Source organism: Rhamphochromis longiceps, linkage group LG17, assembly GCF_057381845.1.
Source record: "Rhamphochromis longiceps isolate RC_006_pf linkage group LG17, R_longiceps_female_GT1.1, whole genome shotgun sequence".
Classification (NCBI taxonomy): domain Eukaryota; kingdom Metazoa; phylum Chordata; class Actinopteri; order Cichliformes; family Cichlidae; genus Rhamphochromis; species Rhamphochromis longiceps.
In genome coordinates this window covers 3,714,201-3,735,028 of record NC_140573.1, presented here as the reverse complement: position 1 = coordinate 3,735,028, position 20,828 = coordinate 3,714,201, and the positions used below count along the sequence as shown (strand labels likewise).

General features: G+C 41.0%; 1 protein-coding gene across 7 annotated transcripts in view; it reads left to right on the top strand.

Annotated features, from left to right (window-relative positions):
* The window catches only part of osbpl8 (oxysterol binding protein-like 8), a 98,086-nt gene that overhangs the window by 41,691 nt on the left and 35,567 nt on the right, over nt 1–20,828 (top strand). For 4 of the 7 annotated variants that reach the window (XM_085387826.1, XM_085387821.1, XM_085387823.1 and 1 more), the window contains 2 exons: nt 17,130–17,166; nt 18,347–18,523. In XM_085387826.1, coding sequence (XP_085243952.1) covers nt 17,130–17,166; nt 18,347–18,523 — 214 coding nt within the window. Of the gene's footprint in view, nt 1–1,757; nt 1,886–17,129; nt 17,167–18,346; nt 18,524–20,828 lie in introns of those variants that run through there. The other 3 variants (XM_085387825.1, XM_085387824.1, XM_085387827.1) reach the window with 3 other exon arrangements.

Sequence of the window (20,828 nt, the reverse complement as noted above, 5' to 3'; positions counted from 1 at the left end):
TTTGGTCCCAGCTCTCTGCAGGTCATTCACCAGGTCCCCCCGTGTGGTTCTGGGATCTTTGCTCACCGTTCTCATGATCATTTTGACCCCACGGGATGAGATCTTGCGTGGAGCCCCAGATCGAGGGAGATTATCAGTGGTCTTGTATGTCTTCCATTTTCTGATGATTGCTCCCACAGTTGATTTTTTCACACCAAGCTGCTTGCCTATTGTAGATTCACTCTTCCCAGTCTGGTGCAGGTCTACAATACTTTTCCTGGTGTCCTTCGAAAGCTCTTTGGTCTTGGCCATGGCGGAGTTTGGAGTCTGACTGTTTGAGGCTGTGGACAGGTGTCTTTTATACAGATGATGAGTTCAAACAGGTGCCATTCATACAGGTAACGAGTGGGGGACAGAAAAGCTTCTTACAGAAGACGTTACAGGTCTGTGAGAGCCAGAGATTTTCCTTGTTTGAGGTGACCAAATACTTATTTTCCACCCTGATTTACGAATAAATTCTTTACAAATCCTACCATGTGGATTCATGGATTTTTTTTCACATTCTGTCTCTCACAGTTGAAGTGTACCTCTGGTGCAAATTACTGACCTCTGTCATCATTTTAAGTGGGGGAACTTGCACAATCGGTGGCTGACTAAATACTTTTTTGCCCCACTGTATGTATTATATTATATGTAACAGATACATTGGTATATCTGTAAATAACTGTAAATAAAAATGTGCCTGTGAGCACTGTGACTTGCCAAAGAGAAGAGGGTGGGGAAAAACTGTTGGCACATCTAAGTTTCCACCCACATTAAGTTTGTTTTTTCCCATGTTATATTGTCCTGTCACCAGTAAGGTTTACATGCTAGCTAGCAACAGATTAGATGAGAACCACAACAGGCTCTGTTCAGCAGCTACTGCTGACTGTACTTGCCCCCCCCCCCCATCGCTCAACCTTTGAAACCTTCTTCTAGGCTACTTGCAAAGATGTCGAAGTATTTATGAAGTAAACGCTGCAGACCTCATGAGACACTGGACAAGTCTAAATGCGTTTGCTGATGAGACTGGCGTGGAAGCTGTTTGGCTGAGTCTTGTTTTGCAGATTATTTGCGCTTACTGAAGATGCCACAGCAATCAGACTGAAACTGGAGTGTGCGCGTGCGTGCATGCGTGCGCGTGTGCGTCCTCCTTTGGGGTTATTTTCCACGATGGCTTCGGAAATCGGCACTTTGGTTTATTGGTGCAGAAGAGCCGTGTGGTTACAGTAGCCACGCTCGAGGGGATGCATGCCTTTCTGCAATAACTGCTTCAGCGCACTACGTTTTAATTGTGGCTGCCAGTTCAGTCCTTTATAAACAGAAGACAGCCTACTTCCTTGTTTTTGCAGTTGTGCGGGTGCTTTGCTGCTTTGCGTGTCAGTCAGATGATGTTGGGCTGAAAAACATGTTTGCGTTGTTGTAAAACGGAGAGTAAAAACATTGTTTCATGTTTTTTTGTGAAGATGGAAGGTGAGATATCAAGAGAGACAGTCATGAGTGCTTTTGAGGATAGATAAAAGCACTCATGACACAGTAAATAAATGCCTGCGATGTAATGCTTGAGTGGGACAATAAGAATTTTACTGAAGGCTGTGAGTGATGAGAAGAGGAAGAAAAGGACTGGCCAAGAGAGGAAACGGCGTTCATCATAGAGAGGCTTAAATTCTCTTGCATGCTTGTTCTCGGTGCTGCCTTGTCTCCTCCCTTTAGTGTTTGGTTTGTGTGTGTGTGTGTGTGTGGGAGACAGAGACGGGCTGTGCTCAGTGGCTTGTTGTACCAGGTTTAGTCCGATCAAGACGTGGTAGCAGCGACAAGCTCACATCCCTCTGCTGACTGACACATGGTACGCATTTCCTTTGTTTCTGTAAGTGAACCTTAACACTGCATGTGTGTCTGCTGGGTTGGTTGCAGTTACAGTTGATCACAGTGTCGCTTTAGAAGAGCTTTGATCTAGAAGATGCTTTGTTTCTTTGAACTACTGCTGCAGTAAGAGTAAGTAATTTGAAGCTCTACATGTAACTGTTTGTGATAAGGTTTCACACAAAAACAAAGAGCCTGCCTTGTTGTTTCCACTCTGTTTGTTTACTTAGTGTGTTGTCACTGAATGAAGGCCAACTCTCACTGCGTGCTTTGCTCAAGGGCTGTGGGTACAGCCAACTCAGATTGTATTGCTTCTGTTGGAGCTGTAATGAAGAGTTAGATGGCTCAGTATGTGTCTTCACAGATTTCTTCTCAAGTGTAAGAATAAGGAAGGCTGCTGCAGCTGAAGCATGGATCCACTCAAGCCTAATGATGGGAGGGGGGCTGACTCTAGTTGCTTGCAAGCAAGCCACAGGCAGGAATACAACTACATTATAACAGCATAATAGCTCCTTAATGCAACCCTCTCAAGTCCAATTAAAACCCTAATGAGGCCTACAATGAGATCACAATGAAGCATTTTTTTCTTTAAGTCAGATCAATTAACAGCAGAAACGGCAGACCAGATTCTTAATTGTCTGACCATGTGTGTGTCTCATTTAAAGGCAAATTACCCAATTATGTATTGGTGCACTAGAGTTATGTAACAGCAGTGTTTTCCAGGAATGATTGTGTTTCTGTTTAATTATATTCCCCTCCTGCAAAAGAAACCCTGTGGGAGTTTTGGAGCTATCCAAGGGCTGCAGGCAGCTAGGACTGGAGTGAGTGTAATCAGATTGACAGTACTGGCCAAGCCCTGAGCTTGTTCATTCTGAACAGCTGCTGGCGTCTGGAGCCAGATCTTAGAATAAAGAAACAGGATAAAGAATGAATTGTGAACGCGCATTTAGCGAGTATTACACAGAGGTCTTAAGTGACTTTCCAATTCCAAAATCACTCAAATTCTAGCGTTATCAGATAAATACACTGATCAAAAAAATTAAAGAAACTCTTGGAAAACGCTGATTTTTTTCCCCCCCATTCTCAATGGGACAGTGTAATGTTTGAGGAACTAAAGGATGCCACATCGTTTGATGGGAATGAAAATTCAGTGGGCCACAACAACAAATAGTACTCACTAGTTTGTATGGCTCCCACGTGCTTGTATGCATGCCTGACAAAATTTGGGGATGCTCCTAATGAGTCGATGGATGGTGTCTGGTGGGATCTCCTTCCAGATCTGGACCAGGGCTGAACTCCTGAACAGTCTGAGGTAGGGCTGTGCGATTTGACCAAAATCTCATATCCCGATATAAGACATCTATCGTCCGATAACGATATAAATCACAACAATGTTACATTTTCTGTAAAATCTGTGAATCTCAGGCAGCTCGACTTGCGTGAAGTGTTTCCAGCTGGACGTCGTGGACCTGGAGTCGAGTGTTTTAGCCGATGCATGAAACGATACATTTTTAGACATAAGTTGTAACGGCGCCGTTTTCTTTGTGAGTATTTATTACACGGCGTGCTGCGGGGAGAAGCCTGTTCTAACGTTTGAGTCTAAGGTTTATTTTTTTAGCACCTGGCGGCTCTTTTTTACTTCTCATCCGTAAATAATCTGCTCTTTCACATGATTCAGTTTATTTTGAAAAGTCTCAACAGGATCTTGAGCTTTATTGTGAAAGGTTTATGTGGAACATAAACAAGCGGACACGCGATGGTTTTACCGTCGTTGTTGCTAACGACAACGCATAAAAACAGGCGCTTGTCCATCTGTAGTGTGGTTATATTAAATATAAGAGAAAGAGAGAACTTTAACTAATTAATATAGCCACTACAGTGTCCATCAGAACCATGAAAAAATATCGCCGTAAACAGTTTATTTTGCGACACCACGAAACAAACGATAGCGTAAAATGAAACGATAGATGTTTTTATATCGTCATCCGATATATATCGTTATATCGAACAGCCCTAGTCTGAGGTGCAGCCTTGCAGCATCAGATGGACTGAAACATAACGTCCCGGTGTTCTGTTGGATTTAGGTCAGGCATTAATGGGGGCCAGTCAGTAGTATCAATTCCATCATTCTCCAGGAACTGCCAGGAACTCTAGCCACATGAGGTCAGGCATTGTCCAGGAGTAACTCAGAACACACTGCCCAGTGTATTGTGTGACAGTGCGTTCAAGATTTCATCCCGATAGCTGCAGTCAGGGTGCTGTCCCTCCATGGATATGCTTCCCCAGACAATCACTGACGTACCACCAAACTGGTCATGCCGAATGATGTTGCTCTCGTCTGTGAAAAACACAGGACGCTACTGGTGGAGCTGCTAATTCTAGTATTATATGGCTAATGCCAGTTGGGCTCCATGGTGCCTGATACAGTAACATAAATATTGATATTTACATTGTTCACATTGTAAGGCGCTTTACCAAACTGTATTTACATTTTTGTCCTGGGGCGTTTTCATTTTACAAAGAAGCAGGTAGTGTTAGTGGTTGCTAGTAGAAATGTGCTGGACGTTTGTTGTGACGAAGGGGAACTGGGTCAATTTCAGAAATGCAGTTTTACCTAAGTCAACTTTCAACAGGCCTATGAAGTTATGTCCGCCTCACCCTCCTTCAGGTTTGTGATGTGCTGTTTTTTTAATAACTTCAATAATTTACCCTGTGTTTGGAACAACTGATTTTTAAGATGCTGAGGTAGTGAAGAACTAGGTGTTCAATGACAGGACTTAACTAATCAATTGGTGCTGGTTATGTCGGTCTATCATAAGAACTCCCTTTCACCTCCCTGCTGCTCTGGGCTTGATAAAACTGAGATTCCATTCTGTGTGAAATCCACCCAGTCACCCCCACTTTCCCAGTTTTAAAGACTTGCGTGATGAAATGCTACAATTTCATGAAATGCTGTTGATCACCTGTATCAGGTTTCACATTTCTCCCCCATCTCCCAACATGATTGTATAAACTCCTTTATATTGTAAAACCGATATTTTTTTTAATCTACTTACTTCTGCGACACCTACAAGGGGTTGTTATCAGACTTAGAGTTAGGAATGGAGAGACAGGATGATGAACAGAAACGCACTGGGATTCTTCCTGTTTGCTCCAGTGTTTCTGCTTAGAATTATCTCTGTATGGATTTCCTGTCTGACCCTGCATTGCTTCCAATTTCCATTGTGTCACACACTACTTCAGTTTATCTCGAGTAGAAGTTAAAGCTTACATTTAATTGCAATTGAGCATCTTCCAAGGCATGCTATTTTGTGTGGAAATCGAATTTTGACCCTAAAAAAATGTTGAAAATCCAGTGGTGTGCTGAATATATTCAGCAGTCTACACTGTAAACTCTGCTTTATCATAAACAACATTTAGAGTGAAGCAGCACTTAAAGCTATGTTGATCAGCCAGTTGTTGTTTTCTGCCCATCTGGAAATTACTGTCTATCAAGTAATATTTAAAGCCATTGCCTGCTAAGTATCAATTTAAGTGTTTTAAATGGAATATTGAGAAAATACTAAAAATGGCAAACATTTAAGAGACTCGTTCTGCAACACTGTCACTACTTAAACTACGTAAAGCTGTCAGGTTTGCACTGATCCAAGCATTTGTTTGGCGTACAATTGTTATTTTACATCACTGAGTTCATATAATATGAGGCAGTAACTGTAGCTTGTAAGTGGACGGAAAGATTTTGAGGCGAGGGGAAGACTGAGTCAAAAGTCAGACTCATTCTGAATCATAACACAGTCACATCTTAAGACACGGACTTAATGATGTTTTTAGAATCAGAATAACTCAAGTCTCAAAATTGAACTTCCTGCAGTGGTTCTCTCTATATTCGTGGAGCCATTGCAAAGAGGAACTGCTAGTAGCTAATTTGAATACTTTCAGTAGCATCAATAGAAAATCAAAACGTGAGTTCCAGTGTTCCTCACTGTATCTACAGTGGGGCAAAAAAGTATTTAGTCAGCCACCGATTGTGCAAGTTCCCCCACCTAAAATGATGACAGAGGTCAGTAATTTGCACCAGAGGTACACTTCAACTGTGAGAGACAGAATGTGAAAAAAAAATCCATGAATCCACATGGTAGGATTTGTAAAGAATTTATTCGTAAATCAGGGTGGAAAATAAGTATTTGGTCAATAACAAAAATACAACTCAATACTTTGTAACATAACCTTTGTTGGCAATAACAGAGGTCAAACGTTTACTATAGGTCTTTACCAGGTTTGCACACACAGTAGCTGGTATTTTGGCCCATTCCTCCATGCAGATCTTCTCGAGAGCAGTGATGTTTTGGGGCTGTCGCCGAGCAACACGGACTTTCAACTCCCGCCACAGATTTTCTATGGGGTTGAGGTCTGGAGACTGGCTAGGCCACTCCAGGACTTTCAAATGCTTCTTACGGAGCCACTCCTTTGTTGCCCGGGCGGTGTGTTTTGGATCATTGTCATGTTGGAAGACCCAGCCTCGTTTCATCTTCAAAGTTCTCACTGATGGAAGGAGGTTTTGGCTCAAAATCTCACGATACATGGCCCCATTCATTCTGTCCTTAACACGGATCAGTCGTCCTGTCCCCTTGGCAGAAAAACAGCCCCATAGCATGATGTTTCCACCCCCATGCTTCACAGTAGGTATGGTGTTCTTGGGATGCAACTCAGTATTCTTCTTCCTCCAAACACGACGAGTTGAGTTTATACCAAAAAGTTCTACTTTGGTTTCATCTGACCACATGACATTCTCCCAATCCTCTGCTGTATCATCCATGTGCTCTCTGGCAAACTTCAGACGGGCCTGGACATGCACTGGCTTCAGCAGCGGAACACGTCTGGCACTGCGGGATTTGATTCCCTGCCGTTGTAGTGTGTTACTGATGGTGACCTTTGTTACTTTGGTCCCAGCTCTCTGCAGGTCATTCACCAGGTCCCCCCGTGTGGTTCTGGGATCTTTGCTCACCGTTCTCATGATCATTTTGACCCCACGGGATGAGATCTTGCGTGGAGCCCCAGATCGAGGGAGATCATCAGTGGTCTTGTATGTCTTCCATTTTCTGATGATTGCTCCCACAGTTGATTTTTTCACACCAAGGTGCTTGCCTATTGTAGATTCACTCTTCCCAGCCTGGTGCAGGTCTACAATACTTTTCCTGGTGTCCTTCGAAAGCTCTTTGGTCTTGGCCATGGCGGAGTTTGGAGTCTGACTGTTTGAGGCTGTGGACAGGTGTCTTTTATACAGATGATGAGTTCAAACAGGTGCCATTCATACAGGTAACGAGTGGGGGACAGAAAAGCTTCTTACAGAAGACGTTACAGGTCTGTGAGAGCCAGAGATTTTCCTTGTTTGAGGTGACCAAATAGTTATTTTCCACCCTAATTTACGAATAAATTCTTTACAAATCCTACCATGTGGATTCATGGATTTTTTTTTCACATTCTGTCTCTCACAGTTGAAGTGTACCTCTGGTGCAAATTACTGACCTCTGTCATCATTTTAAGTGGGGGAACTTGCACAATCGGTGGCTGACTAAATACTTTTTTGCCCCACTGTATAGCAGTATTGTGCTTAATATTTACATTCCTCAAAGTGCCAAATGCAAAGAACTTTTATCCCCAGTTTTGTTTTTTGGGTCTCTTTTACACACCGTCTGCTGTAGTCCACAGTTTCAGACTTTAACAACAGCCATTCTAAGCAGCTTCTGTTACATCTGTCTGAAAGCTTGGCTCCACTACATGATTAGCATCAGGCAAGGCATTAGAGGAGCATGTATTTCATTCTGAGCTATATCAGAATTTCCAGGGCACAGAGATGTACTTAAAGACGGCATAATGACACGGCTTGGTTTCAACAGGGTAATTAACAGGAGCAGCCTCACTGTCAGGCAGCCCTGTGGGTCTCCACACCTGCTCCCTATCACAGGGTTGAAAAGCTACCGACTTAAACAGGTTTCAAACTGCATTGGTACTGTATCCCAGCACGCAGTGTTCATCATTTTGTCCACACCTTTCTTTCTAGTATGTAAGCCTAACACCTACAGCTCTCCCAAAACATTAAACAGAAGGATTATACACCTGTGTTTGAGCATGTGGAAATCAAGTGCAGTAAACAAAAACGGACTAGTTTTAGCAGCGATGTTCCAATTACATCATTGACCAGGAAGGAAATTCTGCACGGTCATCATTCATTCTGCCCAATTGCTTTTGGTTATTCTGTGGAATTGACACAGATGAAACAATAAAACATTTGCCATTCACTTTTTAACAGACTTGCATGATGGTTGCTCCCTCTTTACTGAAATAAATACCTTGGCTCACCCTGTAAATTCAGGTTATGGGCTTGGCTCTTGCCTTACTTTGGCAGTATCTTGGCCAGTGCATACAGATCTCTGTGAGCCCATACCATTAGACGTTTCATTTGTGATGCCTGCTGTAGTTCCACTCCAGTTGTAAATAAGCCACCCTTTGGTCAGCACCCATGAGCACCATCCCATACTGCAGCTCTCTACCTCTGAAGTCGGCCTTTAGCCAGGGACTTTCTGACAGATGTGCCAGACTTTGAAGATACTCTGACAGGACTGCGTGCTGGCCTGCAGTGGTTTCACACTAAGACTGCTGCAGAAGGGATATTTGAGTTTCATTAGATTGCAGCTTAGAATATTTTACATGATTAAACAGTGTATTGCACAAATGAGATGTGAAGTACTCTGTTATGATGTAACATTTTATTGTACTGCTCCTCTTTATGCAGATATTTCTTCCATCAATCACTTGAGGCAGCCCAGAAACCTCTTTATTGTAAACGAGGAGCAAACTAAGTGTAAGCAGATCTAATGAACGCACTTTCTAACTTTGTAACTATCCAGTGAAATTGGCTTTGCATTCTGAAAAAAAAGTCACTTTTGAAATCATTTTATGAGACAAAACAAACCTGTTATTAGAATAAGTGCTTCTGTGTTGCTTTGATGTTTAATGTAACAGGACTCTTTCTACCGTCCATCAGGACGTCTACTAGAAAACCCCTGAACCTGTTAGGTTGTTCCCTTCAGGGAGTTTTACTTTAGAGCAGTTAATTAATTCATTAAAAAAATATAATTTGCTAATCAACAAATTGGTCATTTGTTAAGCAAAATACAGTTGGAGTGTTTTTCTACTTTCCCAGAACCTGAAGTCTAAATGGCTCCAGTGCTGTTCCTGCTGTCCTCTGTGTTTGAACGTCAGGAGGTTTCAGTTAGTGCTTATCACGTCAGGAATTAGGTTTTAATTGAATTTACATTCTTTCATACAGCAGTCTATGATGGATAGGACTTGGCACGAACCAGCTTGTATGAGGTTAATCTTTTAAAAATGCATATCTTAATGTCATTATGTAAAAACTGGTTTGCATGCTGTCTGTGTGGAGAGCAGAAATTTTGAAACCACTGCCTATTGTCTGGTGATGACTTAGCATTTTATTGGTAAAGTTTATCTATGATGACTGGCACATTGCAACAAAATTTGAACTGTTCGCTCTGCTGATATACTGCATCCATCCATCTTTACTTATAAAGCACATTAAAACAACCACAGGTGACACAAAGTGCTGTTACATTGGAATAAAAATCGAATCATTTTAAGACTTGGTTCTTACTGGCTAAAGAAACTAACCAGTGAACTAAGAACCACTGGGTTCCCAGACTGTTTAGTTTTGTTCAGTTGCAGAGTCTACAAATAAGAAATGTGATAACCATACAGTGGTTTTCCTGATAATAAATGATGAGTTTTATTTGCAGTTTATTGGCTGAGGGAGGGTTTTTATAGACAGCACAGTTCTGGGAAAAGAGGGTGAGGTGTTTTTTTATGAGGAACTCTTCAGTTAGTAAACTATTTGAATTGCTGAAAGCACATTAGCACATGCATTTCGAAACTCCTTTGCTGATATACACTATGGGTAGTATAAGTGTGAACGCGACCATTAGTTTGATACACAGCTGGCAAAGCTTCTAATCTAACAGTAGTGATTAAGCCAGAGTCACAACAGCTGCTGTTCCATATTAGCTGTGATGGCTAATATGAAAGGTTTTTCTTCACTTCATGTCTTAAGCATGCAGTGGTTTTCCTGAAAATTAAATAATGAGTTTTGTTTGCAGCTCTTCAGGTTTGGCGTGCTTAGTAATTATTTAGTAATCAGTTGTTTTGATGTCTTTCAGCTTGTTGTTTTGCTTTTACAGCCCACAGCTTTACTGTTTGGGTTTGAGGATATGAGGCAGCTGGTGAGTGGAGAGCAGTGGACAGCAAAAAGGAGCTAGAAGGACAGTCTCTGCTCGGTCCTGCTATCGGGGTTAGAGAAATCCTATCTGTGTGGGAGTGTGTGCGTGTGTGCACTGCAATAGCATGCACAATGCTGTTGGAAAAAACAAAAGCATAACATTCAAATGGAGAAACTCACAGTTTCGATTGCTAAGCTCGTTCTTAATTGAATAAAATGTGTATGTATGTTAATGGTGCAATTGAATTTATGAAACGCTCAGAGATGTTTTAGTTTTAGTAATCTCCAGTACTTTTAAAATCGTAACAATATTATTCCTGCTGACACAATTATAAATCAGTGCTGTGCTGTTTAATTCTAAGCCTCTGTCTGATAACATATTAGCTGAATCAAGAGGAATAGAATTCTGGATTGTGTTATTGAGCTAAACCAGCATATTTGTATAAAGAGGAATTGTTAAGTATAGTATGAACGGGACAAGTTTATGTAAATACCCTGCCATGGCCTCATATCACAACTATATCACAACACAGTGGAACATAAGAGATTTTAGAGCCACACGTTACACTTGCAATATAAATATATATTACATAAATGCAATATAAAGGCTACACATCGACAGACATGAGTTGTGCATGTGACATTTCAAAATATCAGCTTTTATACAAAATAAACAAAGTTTCATACAGTAACAGTGGCTATGTGGAGCTTTAAAAATAGCTGCCAGTGATGACTCAGCCATCCAGCAGCAGTCTAGCACCTGGAAACCTGCAGCTCTGTCTCTGTCGCTCCCTATTGAGATTTTTAGCCTCTGTAATTGTGTCTTTCTTCAGTGACAAACACCTTTGTGGCGTCTAACATACAGGCTGTGGATTTTTTTCATTATATAGATTATATAGAAGAGTTTTAGGCTGTATTTTGATTCTAGTAACTAAAGGTGCCTTTCAGATATAGGGGAAAAAACTGTTGGTATTTTTTTCTCCTTGCTGCTAAAAAGAAACTGGGTCAGAACTTGCTGCGAGTCATGTTTTAACATTATGTAATATGCCATGGCATTTTATCCTGAATTAGCACTCCATCCTTTCACAGGCAGAGACGGGGTTTGGGGCCATGTTTCCTGTCTAGGTTTGGTGCGTTCTGATTGGGTGGAATCTGTTTAGGTAGTTACATCATCACCTTTTATAGCTGTATGAATATGGATGAGCATTTGTTTCCCAGCGTTGTGTAGATAAGCCTGAGTGTTCTTAATGCACTGCCTCCGTTTATGTAGGAGTTGGGTTTGTTCTGAATAAATGTGGAAATGGACAAAATTAGGGTTGTCTCTAAGTTTGTGCCTCTTCCCCAGACGCAAGGCCTTAAATGTTGGATATTTGGCTATACAGACTTTAACCACATACTGTTACTGTTATCTGAAAGTTGATTTAATTTATTAAAGACTAATAATCTCAAAATCGTTTCTTGCTAAGCCCAGATGCTTTGCTCTGTGTCTGTGGTTAAAATGTATTTCAGTTTTCTCTCACAGCATCTGCTGCAGTGTCCTTGTTTGTCATGTCATCGGCACAGCAAGCTGCTGGCTTTGAAATGAAAACGAGATGAAAAGAGTCAGACAGTAAAATGTCACCTTGCTTTTCACCCCCTCTAAAAGGGAGCTGGACACCTTGAACGTTGCCCCCGTCTTTGTTTCCTTCATTAATTCAAACAAGGTTGTCTGGTGTCATCCAGTTATGTCGGCGGCTGAGGTTGAAGTACAGGCTTGACTTGCACATCTATTGTGTTTGGGCCTGCAGGTCTGAACAGACCACAGTGGGATCAAACTAGGTGAGCTGTCACAGGGAGTTTACCTTTTTATTTGCATCTGCCTTAATCAAACACAGTAAGCTGTTGCAGCAATAGCTGCCAATGTTTTCTTTATTTTCAGACTGTGAGAACTCTTCAGATTCTTACAGTATTACATGTGCGTCTGCGGTCGTGCACACAAAATTGTGATTGCTCAACTCATCTGAGATCTGTTTTGATTAACCTGTCAGTGGAAACTGAAACACTACCCGCATGAAAATATTATGATGATGATTTTTCTCTTGCAATATAAGGCTGATGGGTTCGAAACTTATTCTCTCTAATGATGGGAAATATCACTGACAGTAAAATGTACACATATCTATGTCCATGCTTTTAAGATCCATCTACTTTAGTGAAGGATTTTAGACATCTTATGATGCACATGTTAATGCATACATTAATACACCAGCACAGGCTCATTGCAGATCTTGTTGTCAGTGGATATGCAGTACGTTCCTCCTCAGGCCTGTGAGTAGAGTCACTGCAGTGGAGGTGCAGCAGACATTGCTTGGTTTGCTCATCAGAGAGCTCTTACTGGAGCTCCTGTAAATAGCTGGATAGTATGCATTGTTTTATTATATATTTTTTTACATTAATGTAAGTTTATGTTGAGGAAATATTGCTGGCTATATATGATATGGTATGATATATATCCAGCATACAAATGTAGATATCTGTATGAGCTTCAAAAATCCAATGTGCATTAGAGCAGCGGTCCCCAACCCCCGGGCCACGGATCGGTACAGGTCCGTGAGTCGTTTGGTACCGGACCGCGAGAGTTGAGGCTTGGGTGTGAAATTTAGGGTTTTTATCGGTTTTTTAGCGTTATTTTTTTAATCGTTAACTCCATTTCCCTGGGTCTTTTCCCGTGTGTTATGAATAAATCTTCTTTTTTTGATACCGGTATTGGTTTTATTTTCTTGTATTAATCTGCAACTCCTTAAAGGCCGGTCTGTGAAAATATTGTCGGACACACGGTCCGTGGTGCAAAAAAAAGGTTGGGGGTCGCTGCATTAGAGCACAGTACGTGTACGAGACTGGGAATGGAATTTAGTATCAAAAGTTTCCAAACCAAACATGGTTGTCAGCTGCTAGCTTTCCCAAAGTCTAATACAAGTTGTGCGTGTGCGTGTGTGTGCGTGTGTGTGTGTTTCAGCAACTACAGTCACTCATAGCTTCACTGAAGGTGATTTTTAGGTTGCTAATATACACTGTAGAAAAAAAAAGCTGCTTTGTGGTGTTAAAGAAATGAACAGCAGGGGCACTAGAGGAGCAACAACGAGATTACTCCCAAAGCACTAACGGTTTCACAGGTGGAGGACATTTTTCCCTCCTCATCAGTTTTGCATTTGGATCATATCAGTGTTACTACTGGCAGCATGAGGTGATACCTGGACTCCAGCACAGGTAGTCCAACTCCTCCAGGCACATCAGAATGTGCCATGGCTGGAGGATTTGTTGCTTCTCACCGTAGTCTCAAGATTACTCACATTACTCAGTCCAAATCAGTATTCAGCACGTCGCCATTGAGATCTGATGTGGTTTTAACGTGTCCCTTTAGTTTTGGGATGTTTTTTGAGCAGTGTAATAGTGTAATATTAATTATGATGATTGTGAGAATATTATTTTACAGAGGATTATCTGTAAAATAATTGCAGTGCACTGCAAAATACAGACAAATGCTAAAAATCCTGCTGGCTTTAAAACTGCGAGTTTTCAGAATGGGCTCATGTGTGGTGAAATCCCCTCCATCCTTTATCTCTCTGAACTTGAGTCAGTGCTCCTCCATCTCTACCTCACTTTGTTTTCCATGTAGAAACCCCAAAAAGATGAACGTGTTAGATTATTCATGACACTAAAAGTTCAGCTGTGAGGATGTGGGTTGTACACTGTTGATTCTCATTCTCCACACAAATGTTTGTGCTGGGAAAACAGCAGACTGTACAAATCTCACAGACAACTTGACAACAGACATTATTTTTGAGGATTTATAGAATATTAAAACCTGGTCACAAAAAGTTTGAGTTTGAATGATTCATGCTTTAGGTCAGCTTAGTGCATGCAAACCTCCCACCACCCTTTTTTTGATGATCAATTTATAGTGACAAAAGCTTTTCAAATGCTAATGTGCTCTTGCCACTTGCTGTGGTCCAGCAAGTGCGCTTTTATTCAACTGTATTGTTAAAACTCTTTCTCGGGCTGCCTGTCGCAGTTTCTGTTTTCTATTAGTATCACTTGGAGATTGTTGCTGGCCCTTCACTTTGTGTCTCTGTCAGCCTCTTCACCACCACCCACACTCTCATCTGCATAATTAATCAGCACTAATCACCAGGTGAGGTTGTTATAAACAGCATTCACCCCGGGTTCACAAAGACTGTCAGTCACGGAAGCTGCTGACAGTTGCTGTGAGTTTATTGAACAGACAGTTTGAGGAAAAGTGGTTTATTTTGGGATCAGACTGTGTGCTGTATTTAGAGAAAACTACCAGCCTTCCAGGAACAAATTCCTCTGACCTCTTTGCCCCAATGACTGAGGGTCATCTGTTTGCAACTTGGTGGGAGTGGCCTCAGTGTAATGGTAAGACAGCACACTGAGCCAAGATTAAATTAGGAAAGCACTCTGTTGGTGCCTCTTCACAAAGCCTCGTTAATAGATCTCTGGCGTTCAGTGACAGTTTGCTAATCCCTTATTGTTGTGAGCAGCTCTCAGTATCGTCTGCCCTCTCAGCCAGTAGGTCTCTGGGTTCTAACCAATCAGAACTTTGTGATTTGATTTCATCTGTAGGATTATCTGAGCAATAACCAATCAGTGGCCCTGTTTTCCCCGTCTTCCTTCTCACTGAGCTGCCTATGGTTGTTTTGTCTGACTAGAGATTATATAGGATCCTGCTTCACTCCGGCGGTGACCATGACACCAGATCTATTCACTGCAGCTGCCTGGACTAATATGATGGGTTTCTGTAAACCTGAGCCAGACGGTATCTTGGAGGTAGTGAAATTAAGAATCTTCTGCAGTCGTGTTGATATTTGCTGTGTCAGAGTTATGACTGAACAGAAACAGCGCCCTTACTGTTGCAGAGCTGTTACTTTTAAGATAAAGAGAGGCCATGGTGAGCAAACCTAATCAGAGCCTGTTTGTTGCTTTTGGTCAGCTGTTAAATGCTTCCACTCTCCGCTGTGCACAGGTGGAGGGAGTCATGTGGGTGAGTGTCTGTTGTTTGTGGTCAGAGCTGCTTACCAATTACACTGTAATGTTTATTGCTCTGCGGATAGGACTTAATAAGAAATATAAACCAATGGTTGAAATATTTAAGTTGATTGTAATGATTAACTTCCTGTTTATGAGACATTACATTAATAACTACCTGCAAAGTAAATGGTGTACTGTACTGAAAATATAAAACACTTGAGTAACAAAGTGGTTGTGCTGTTACATGGATATTTATTGTACCCAGAGGATGCATCCACAAATCATTAATATTTTTCTCCTGTGCTATTCTGAGGCTGATGCTGCAGGGATGACATGTCATGCAACCAGTGAATAATCCCGAAAGTTTCATTTGGCCAAAGTTCTTTTAAAAGTGATTCTTGTCACTTGGCAGGAACCTTTGAAACTACTCCAGCACTTATTTAGACGTTCCTGCTTAATTAAATAATTTGTGGCTTTTAATGATTTCTTTGAAGAATTGGGTGCACAAGTTTGAATTAATTTTGGAGTTTGGAGTTTGTCCCTTAAAAGACATCGAAGAACCTTCAGCACCACTTATTAAAGTTGTATGGTGCTAAATCAATCATTCAACCCTGGAAAAAGAGCAGCTCAAAGCTCAAATTACCATAACATGCTCATGATAAGTGTATGTAAACATCTGATCACAGCTCTATACTTCTACTATGCATGCGCAATGTTTGCTAACATAGCTTCTTTGGCTGTTGTTTGGCTCTTTGGGGAGCTTAGACATGACAGTTGTCTTCTTTGCCCCATCTCCTATAGATTTCTGCTCAGGAGTCAGGTCTCCTCCTTATATGATGTGTGGTTTAGTCATATAGCTAGCCAGCTAGCATATCCTAGCAATGACAGAAGCTGCTAACTATAATCTGTAAGAATAAGCTGGTGCATAATATTTCTAAGAGCAGGTTAGCATGAGGACATTATCACATTGCACAAAGCAGCGTTGGGTTTATTAAAATCATGTTTTTTTTTTAATTTTACATTTGATTTTTAAGTTTTCAAAATGAATGTGCACTCACTCGGTTTGCTGAAGATTTCTAAACTCATCTTGTAAAACCAGTTTCATTCATCATTAATCAAAATCAGTTCCCACTGTCACGTTGCCTTGAGGTATATAGTCAATATCAGATGTGACACTAACTGAAACCCAGATGATCAATAAAACTGTGTCTTTTGAGTTTGACTAATTGGTAGACACGACCTCTGGGAAATGTTAAAGAGCTACAACCGTTCAGTGACATTTTAAATGCAAAGCAGTTGTTAGTTGCAGTGTGGGATCAACCACTGAGATGGCCCTTAATTATTATTTTGGGATTCTCCGGCAGCAGCTGTTGTAATTAATGGGCCGCTGATTGGTAGTCATTGGGAATGTGACCATTTATTCTCCATCATGTTTGTGTGTGCGCTGTAACTTTATCCATTGCTGTGTATCACCAAGTCTCCCTCCCACTGCCTCCATCACCCAACAGATTTATGTTAAGTTGTCTTCCATCCACATTTTGGTTAAACTAATGTGTTTTTTTTCTGTCTCTTGTCTCCTCTGTTTTTTGGTGTGTGTGTGTGTGTGTGTGTGTGTGTGTGTGTGTGTGTGTGTGTGTGTGTGTGTGTGTGTGTGTGTGTTGTCGTCCTGTGCGGCTGCGGCTTCACCTGCTGCTGATGCTGCTGCTGATGCTGATGCTGCCCACTATACACCAACCCCACTGCCCGCAAACCCACCACTGCCAACATCTGGTGAACAACACATGGCGGACACCCCTTCGTCCCCTTTAATCTCTATCCAAAATCCTCTGACACATTTTCCAATCCCTTTCATTTTCTGTCTTTCCCTCTGTTTTTATCTGCTATCACTGTCTTGCCCTTCCCCCTCATCTCCACCCTTTCGCCCTGCTAGCAACACGCAGAGTTGAGAGAGCAGCATGCCACCTCCGGTAAGCCAGTGACCTTTCAGACGAAGGGCTAAGGCCAGTGTACCCAGTCAGCAAACTGGCCAGGACTGATATTTAGGCTGAAATTGATTAGAAAAGAATGCATGTGCTCTTGCTTTTCCCAAGTATTGAGCATTTAAAGTCAGTTTTAGTGGTTAGTTAATTATGTATTTTGGGAAAGTGTGTCACTGTCCACTTCATATATGGCTTCACAACAAAATGTATCTGCATTTGGAAAAGCAAACAAAGTCCATTCTTTTGAACAGAGTGCAAAGATGAACTTTTTCTATGTAGTATATAAACTGATATTAAGAACGCTCACCCTTAACTTCAGATGTTAAAGCAAAACGATGTGATTGTGTTGCTCTTTCCTTTGTCTAATATGTAAATTCCACTTTCAAATATAGCACAGAGCCATATGGACTGGTTCACATATTGTGCTTTTCTACTCTTCTTGAGAACTCGAAGAGCTTTATACAAAATGTCCCATAAAGCACTTTTGTCTACACCCAGGTGCTTTCTGTGTAACATTCCCACACCTTCCTACTCTGATGAATGAATTGTGGAGCCATTAGGTGTTTAATATCTTGCCCAAGACTGGCAACTGAAACCATTTTAACTAAAACAATAACTTCTGCTGTTGCAAGATGGTGTGTGTAAAGATAAATGAGTAAACACATTATTTAAATAGAGATGGGATAACAAGAGACATTTAGCTGCTGACCCCAGTAAGACCAGAGCAGTTGTTGTTTTTTCTTGTTACAAATATTTTTAGAACCATAAATGGTAGAAGTGTTTTCATACTTATGCATGAGTCCTGTTTTGTTTTTTTAATGCAATGGGATTGGTCACACTTCATCCGAGATGGGCTCCCATTGCTAAGCAATAACTTGCCTGCCTGCTTCATTAGGGCTCAGTAAACAAGGTGGAGTAATAGGGGAGAGGCTCACATCTTCAGGTTATCAGCTCTCATGAAAACCGTCATGATGATAATGTTGAAAACAAATATTATGTAAGTTATCAAAATAGGTTATGAAACAGAAGGCTGCAGCTATCAGATGCTCCACAAGAGGGTTGTGTGTGGATGTGCTCTGATTTCAAGAAAGGTGGCAACATGTCAGATTTTTCTTCTGATGTCTTCCCTTTTCATCTCTCACCTCTTCTTCCTTCTCCTTTTATGTAGCTGTCATAGTGTGCGGTGATGACACCGTCCTTCTGACACAGACCCCGAGCAGGATGAGCCAGCGCCAGGTGAAGGAGCGGGACAAGGAGAGGGAGAAGGAAGTAGGCCTCCAAACACCCAACAGGGAGCAGCTTGCCAGCCCCTCTACCCTCAGCCCAGGAGTCAGCTACAGCCACGGTAAGATCTGCTTTCCAAAACACTGGTTTGTTATTATTGTCATTAGTTTGCACTTTGTTCTTGTTTGAGAGCTGAGTGCACAGTGAGCGAGAGAGAGAGGGTTATGGCACGCAGCTGAAATGAAATCATGTCCATCATGGTTATTATAGATCAGCGCGTTCGGTCATGATTTAGCGTGTCTCCATTACTGTACGTTATGTCATAGTAGTAACGCATTCTCCCAAAAAGTGCTTTATGACGTGCTCTCAGATCACATTCACACTAAAAAATTAGTCAGGATATTTTAGTTGGTTCAAATGTTGTAAAAGTGCAGAAACGTGTACTTTTCAAACCCTAACCCCTTCATGCTGCTCACTGTTTATGCAAACGTTTGACCTCCTCCTTATTTTTTGGCTGCTATGGTAATGACAGGATAAAGTAAATTACTAACACCACCCCCACTCCACACCCCCTCACATCACTACATGTCCTCAATCATAATAAAAGCAACCTGTGCTGCCTATTTGAACAAGTCATGATTTTTTTTCCCATTCAGCCTCTCAGAGTCATCATGCAGCACTTTCCTGATTATTGCTGTTGTACTTAATGCTAGTGCAGTAAATATCTGTATAATACTGAATTTAAACTCTGAGCAGATTGTTGATGCATTGCTACATGTACTTTCTAAGCAGATGTGTTATGCCAAGAAATTTGATAACGACTGGCAGACAGTTAATCCTGCACAAACATGTTCTGCTTTGTGCTTCTAAATGTTTTTTTTTATATAAATTTGTTTTTCAGCCATCACAGGAATCCACAGTAACTTTACATCAGTTTCTAAAATCAGTGCTTCCTCCAGTCTTTGTGGGATTTCTGTAGTGAAATTCTGTCTTAGACCTCCTGTAGCCTGTAGCATAAAATACATGGCTCTTGAAGTACCACCCTTATGACCGACATTAAAGTACAGTAGTATAGGCCTATTTAACACTACACACAGTTTACATGAGGCACTCTTATTAATTTTAACTGTCATAAACAGGATGTGACGAGTGATAATAATAACAACTGTTCTGCATTAAAACATTCACAGCAGGTGGGATATCCGATCTTTAACTGATTACATATGAAAAAAACTACTCTGCATTTAATAAGGCTTTTGTGTTTTTAACATGTTTTAATGTTTTGTATCTTCTCTGAGTTCATTTTAAAGCTCAGTTTTTAAACCCTTACGATGTAACTACAGCCCAGCCCAGTCATGTAGCACATCATTATATACCAGCTAGCCCAACTTCAGTAACCCTGCAAAAGTCACTGCTGTTTAGTTTTCTGTCTTCATTTATGTTGGAAGTGATAACAGAGCTGTACGTTTTAATTTTTCAGAAATCCCTCAGTCAGAACATGGTATATTATTTAATCTTAAAAACATTTTTGGAGACTCCCGCGGTCTCCAAGGGGGAGAACAGCCATCATAACAAATGCTGAACTGCACGCTCACCTGGAAAAAAGAAGCAAGCGAACTTACAAACTCGAAACTAACTAAAGACTGACTCAAACAGAAGATTCTTTACCCTCAATAATCACATTAAGCAACGGTTCTGAGAGAAATACAACTGAAATATATGAATTCAAAGGTGTGCATTATATAAACTGAAACTATACCAATCAAGTCATTTTCATTTAAATAGATTACGTCAAATGTTACATCCACTGCCAAGTTAAAAACAGCAGTTATCTTAGTGTGCCTGTAAGCACTGCGTCACTGTACCACCCTAATAAGTACATTTTAAAGTCTGGTGTATGTGTTCAAGTATATTATCATTTTCCTACATGTGTTTTTACTGCAGGAAAGAACCAATAAGAGAAGTTTAATTCCAAAAATAAGAGATCCATCACAGGAAAGATGGTAACTCCTACTGACTAACCAGTATATTGAGCAGGTTTTTAGTCATATCTGTTTATAGCAGACCTTTTCATTTGTGTGTCTTTGGTTTAAGTTATTCAGATTTGTTTGGAAGTACATGTTTATAATTGGAAAAATCAGCTCTCTGTTTCCTTTAAATGAAAAGTTATACTAATCAGACGCATTCCTCTCTCTCCAGTATTTTTAGAAATCGTGTCTATAAGGGATAAAATATGCTCTTCAGTACAACCAGGACTTTTGTGCTCCTGACATGACATATTGCCTGTGATAATATTAGCAAAGTAGCAAACATTGTGTCGTGGTTTTGACTGTGCGGTGGCGCTCGTGATTGCCGTCTGATGCGCCTGTTTAACAGATGGAGCAAAGAATTTCTTTGAAAATCAACCAGCAAGTCAAAGAGAGGAG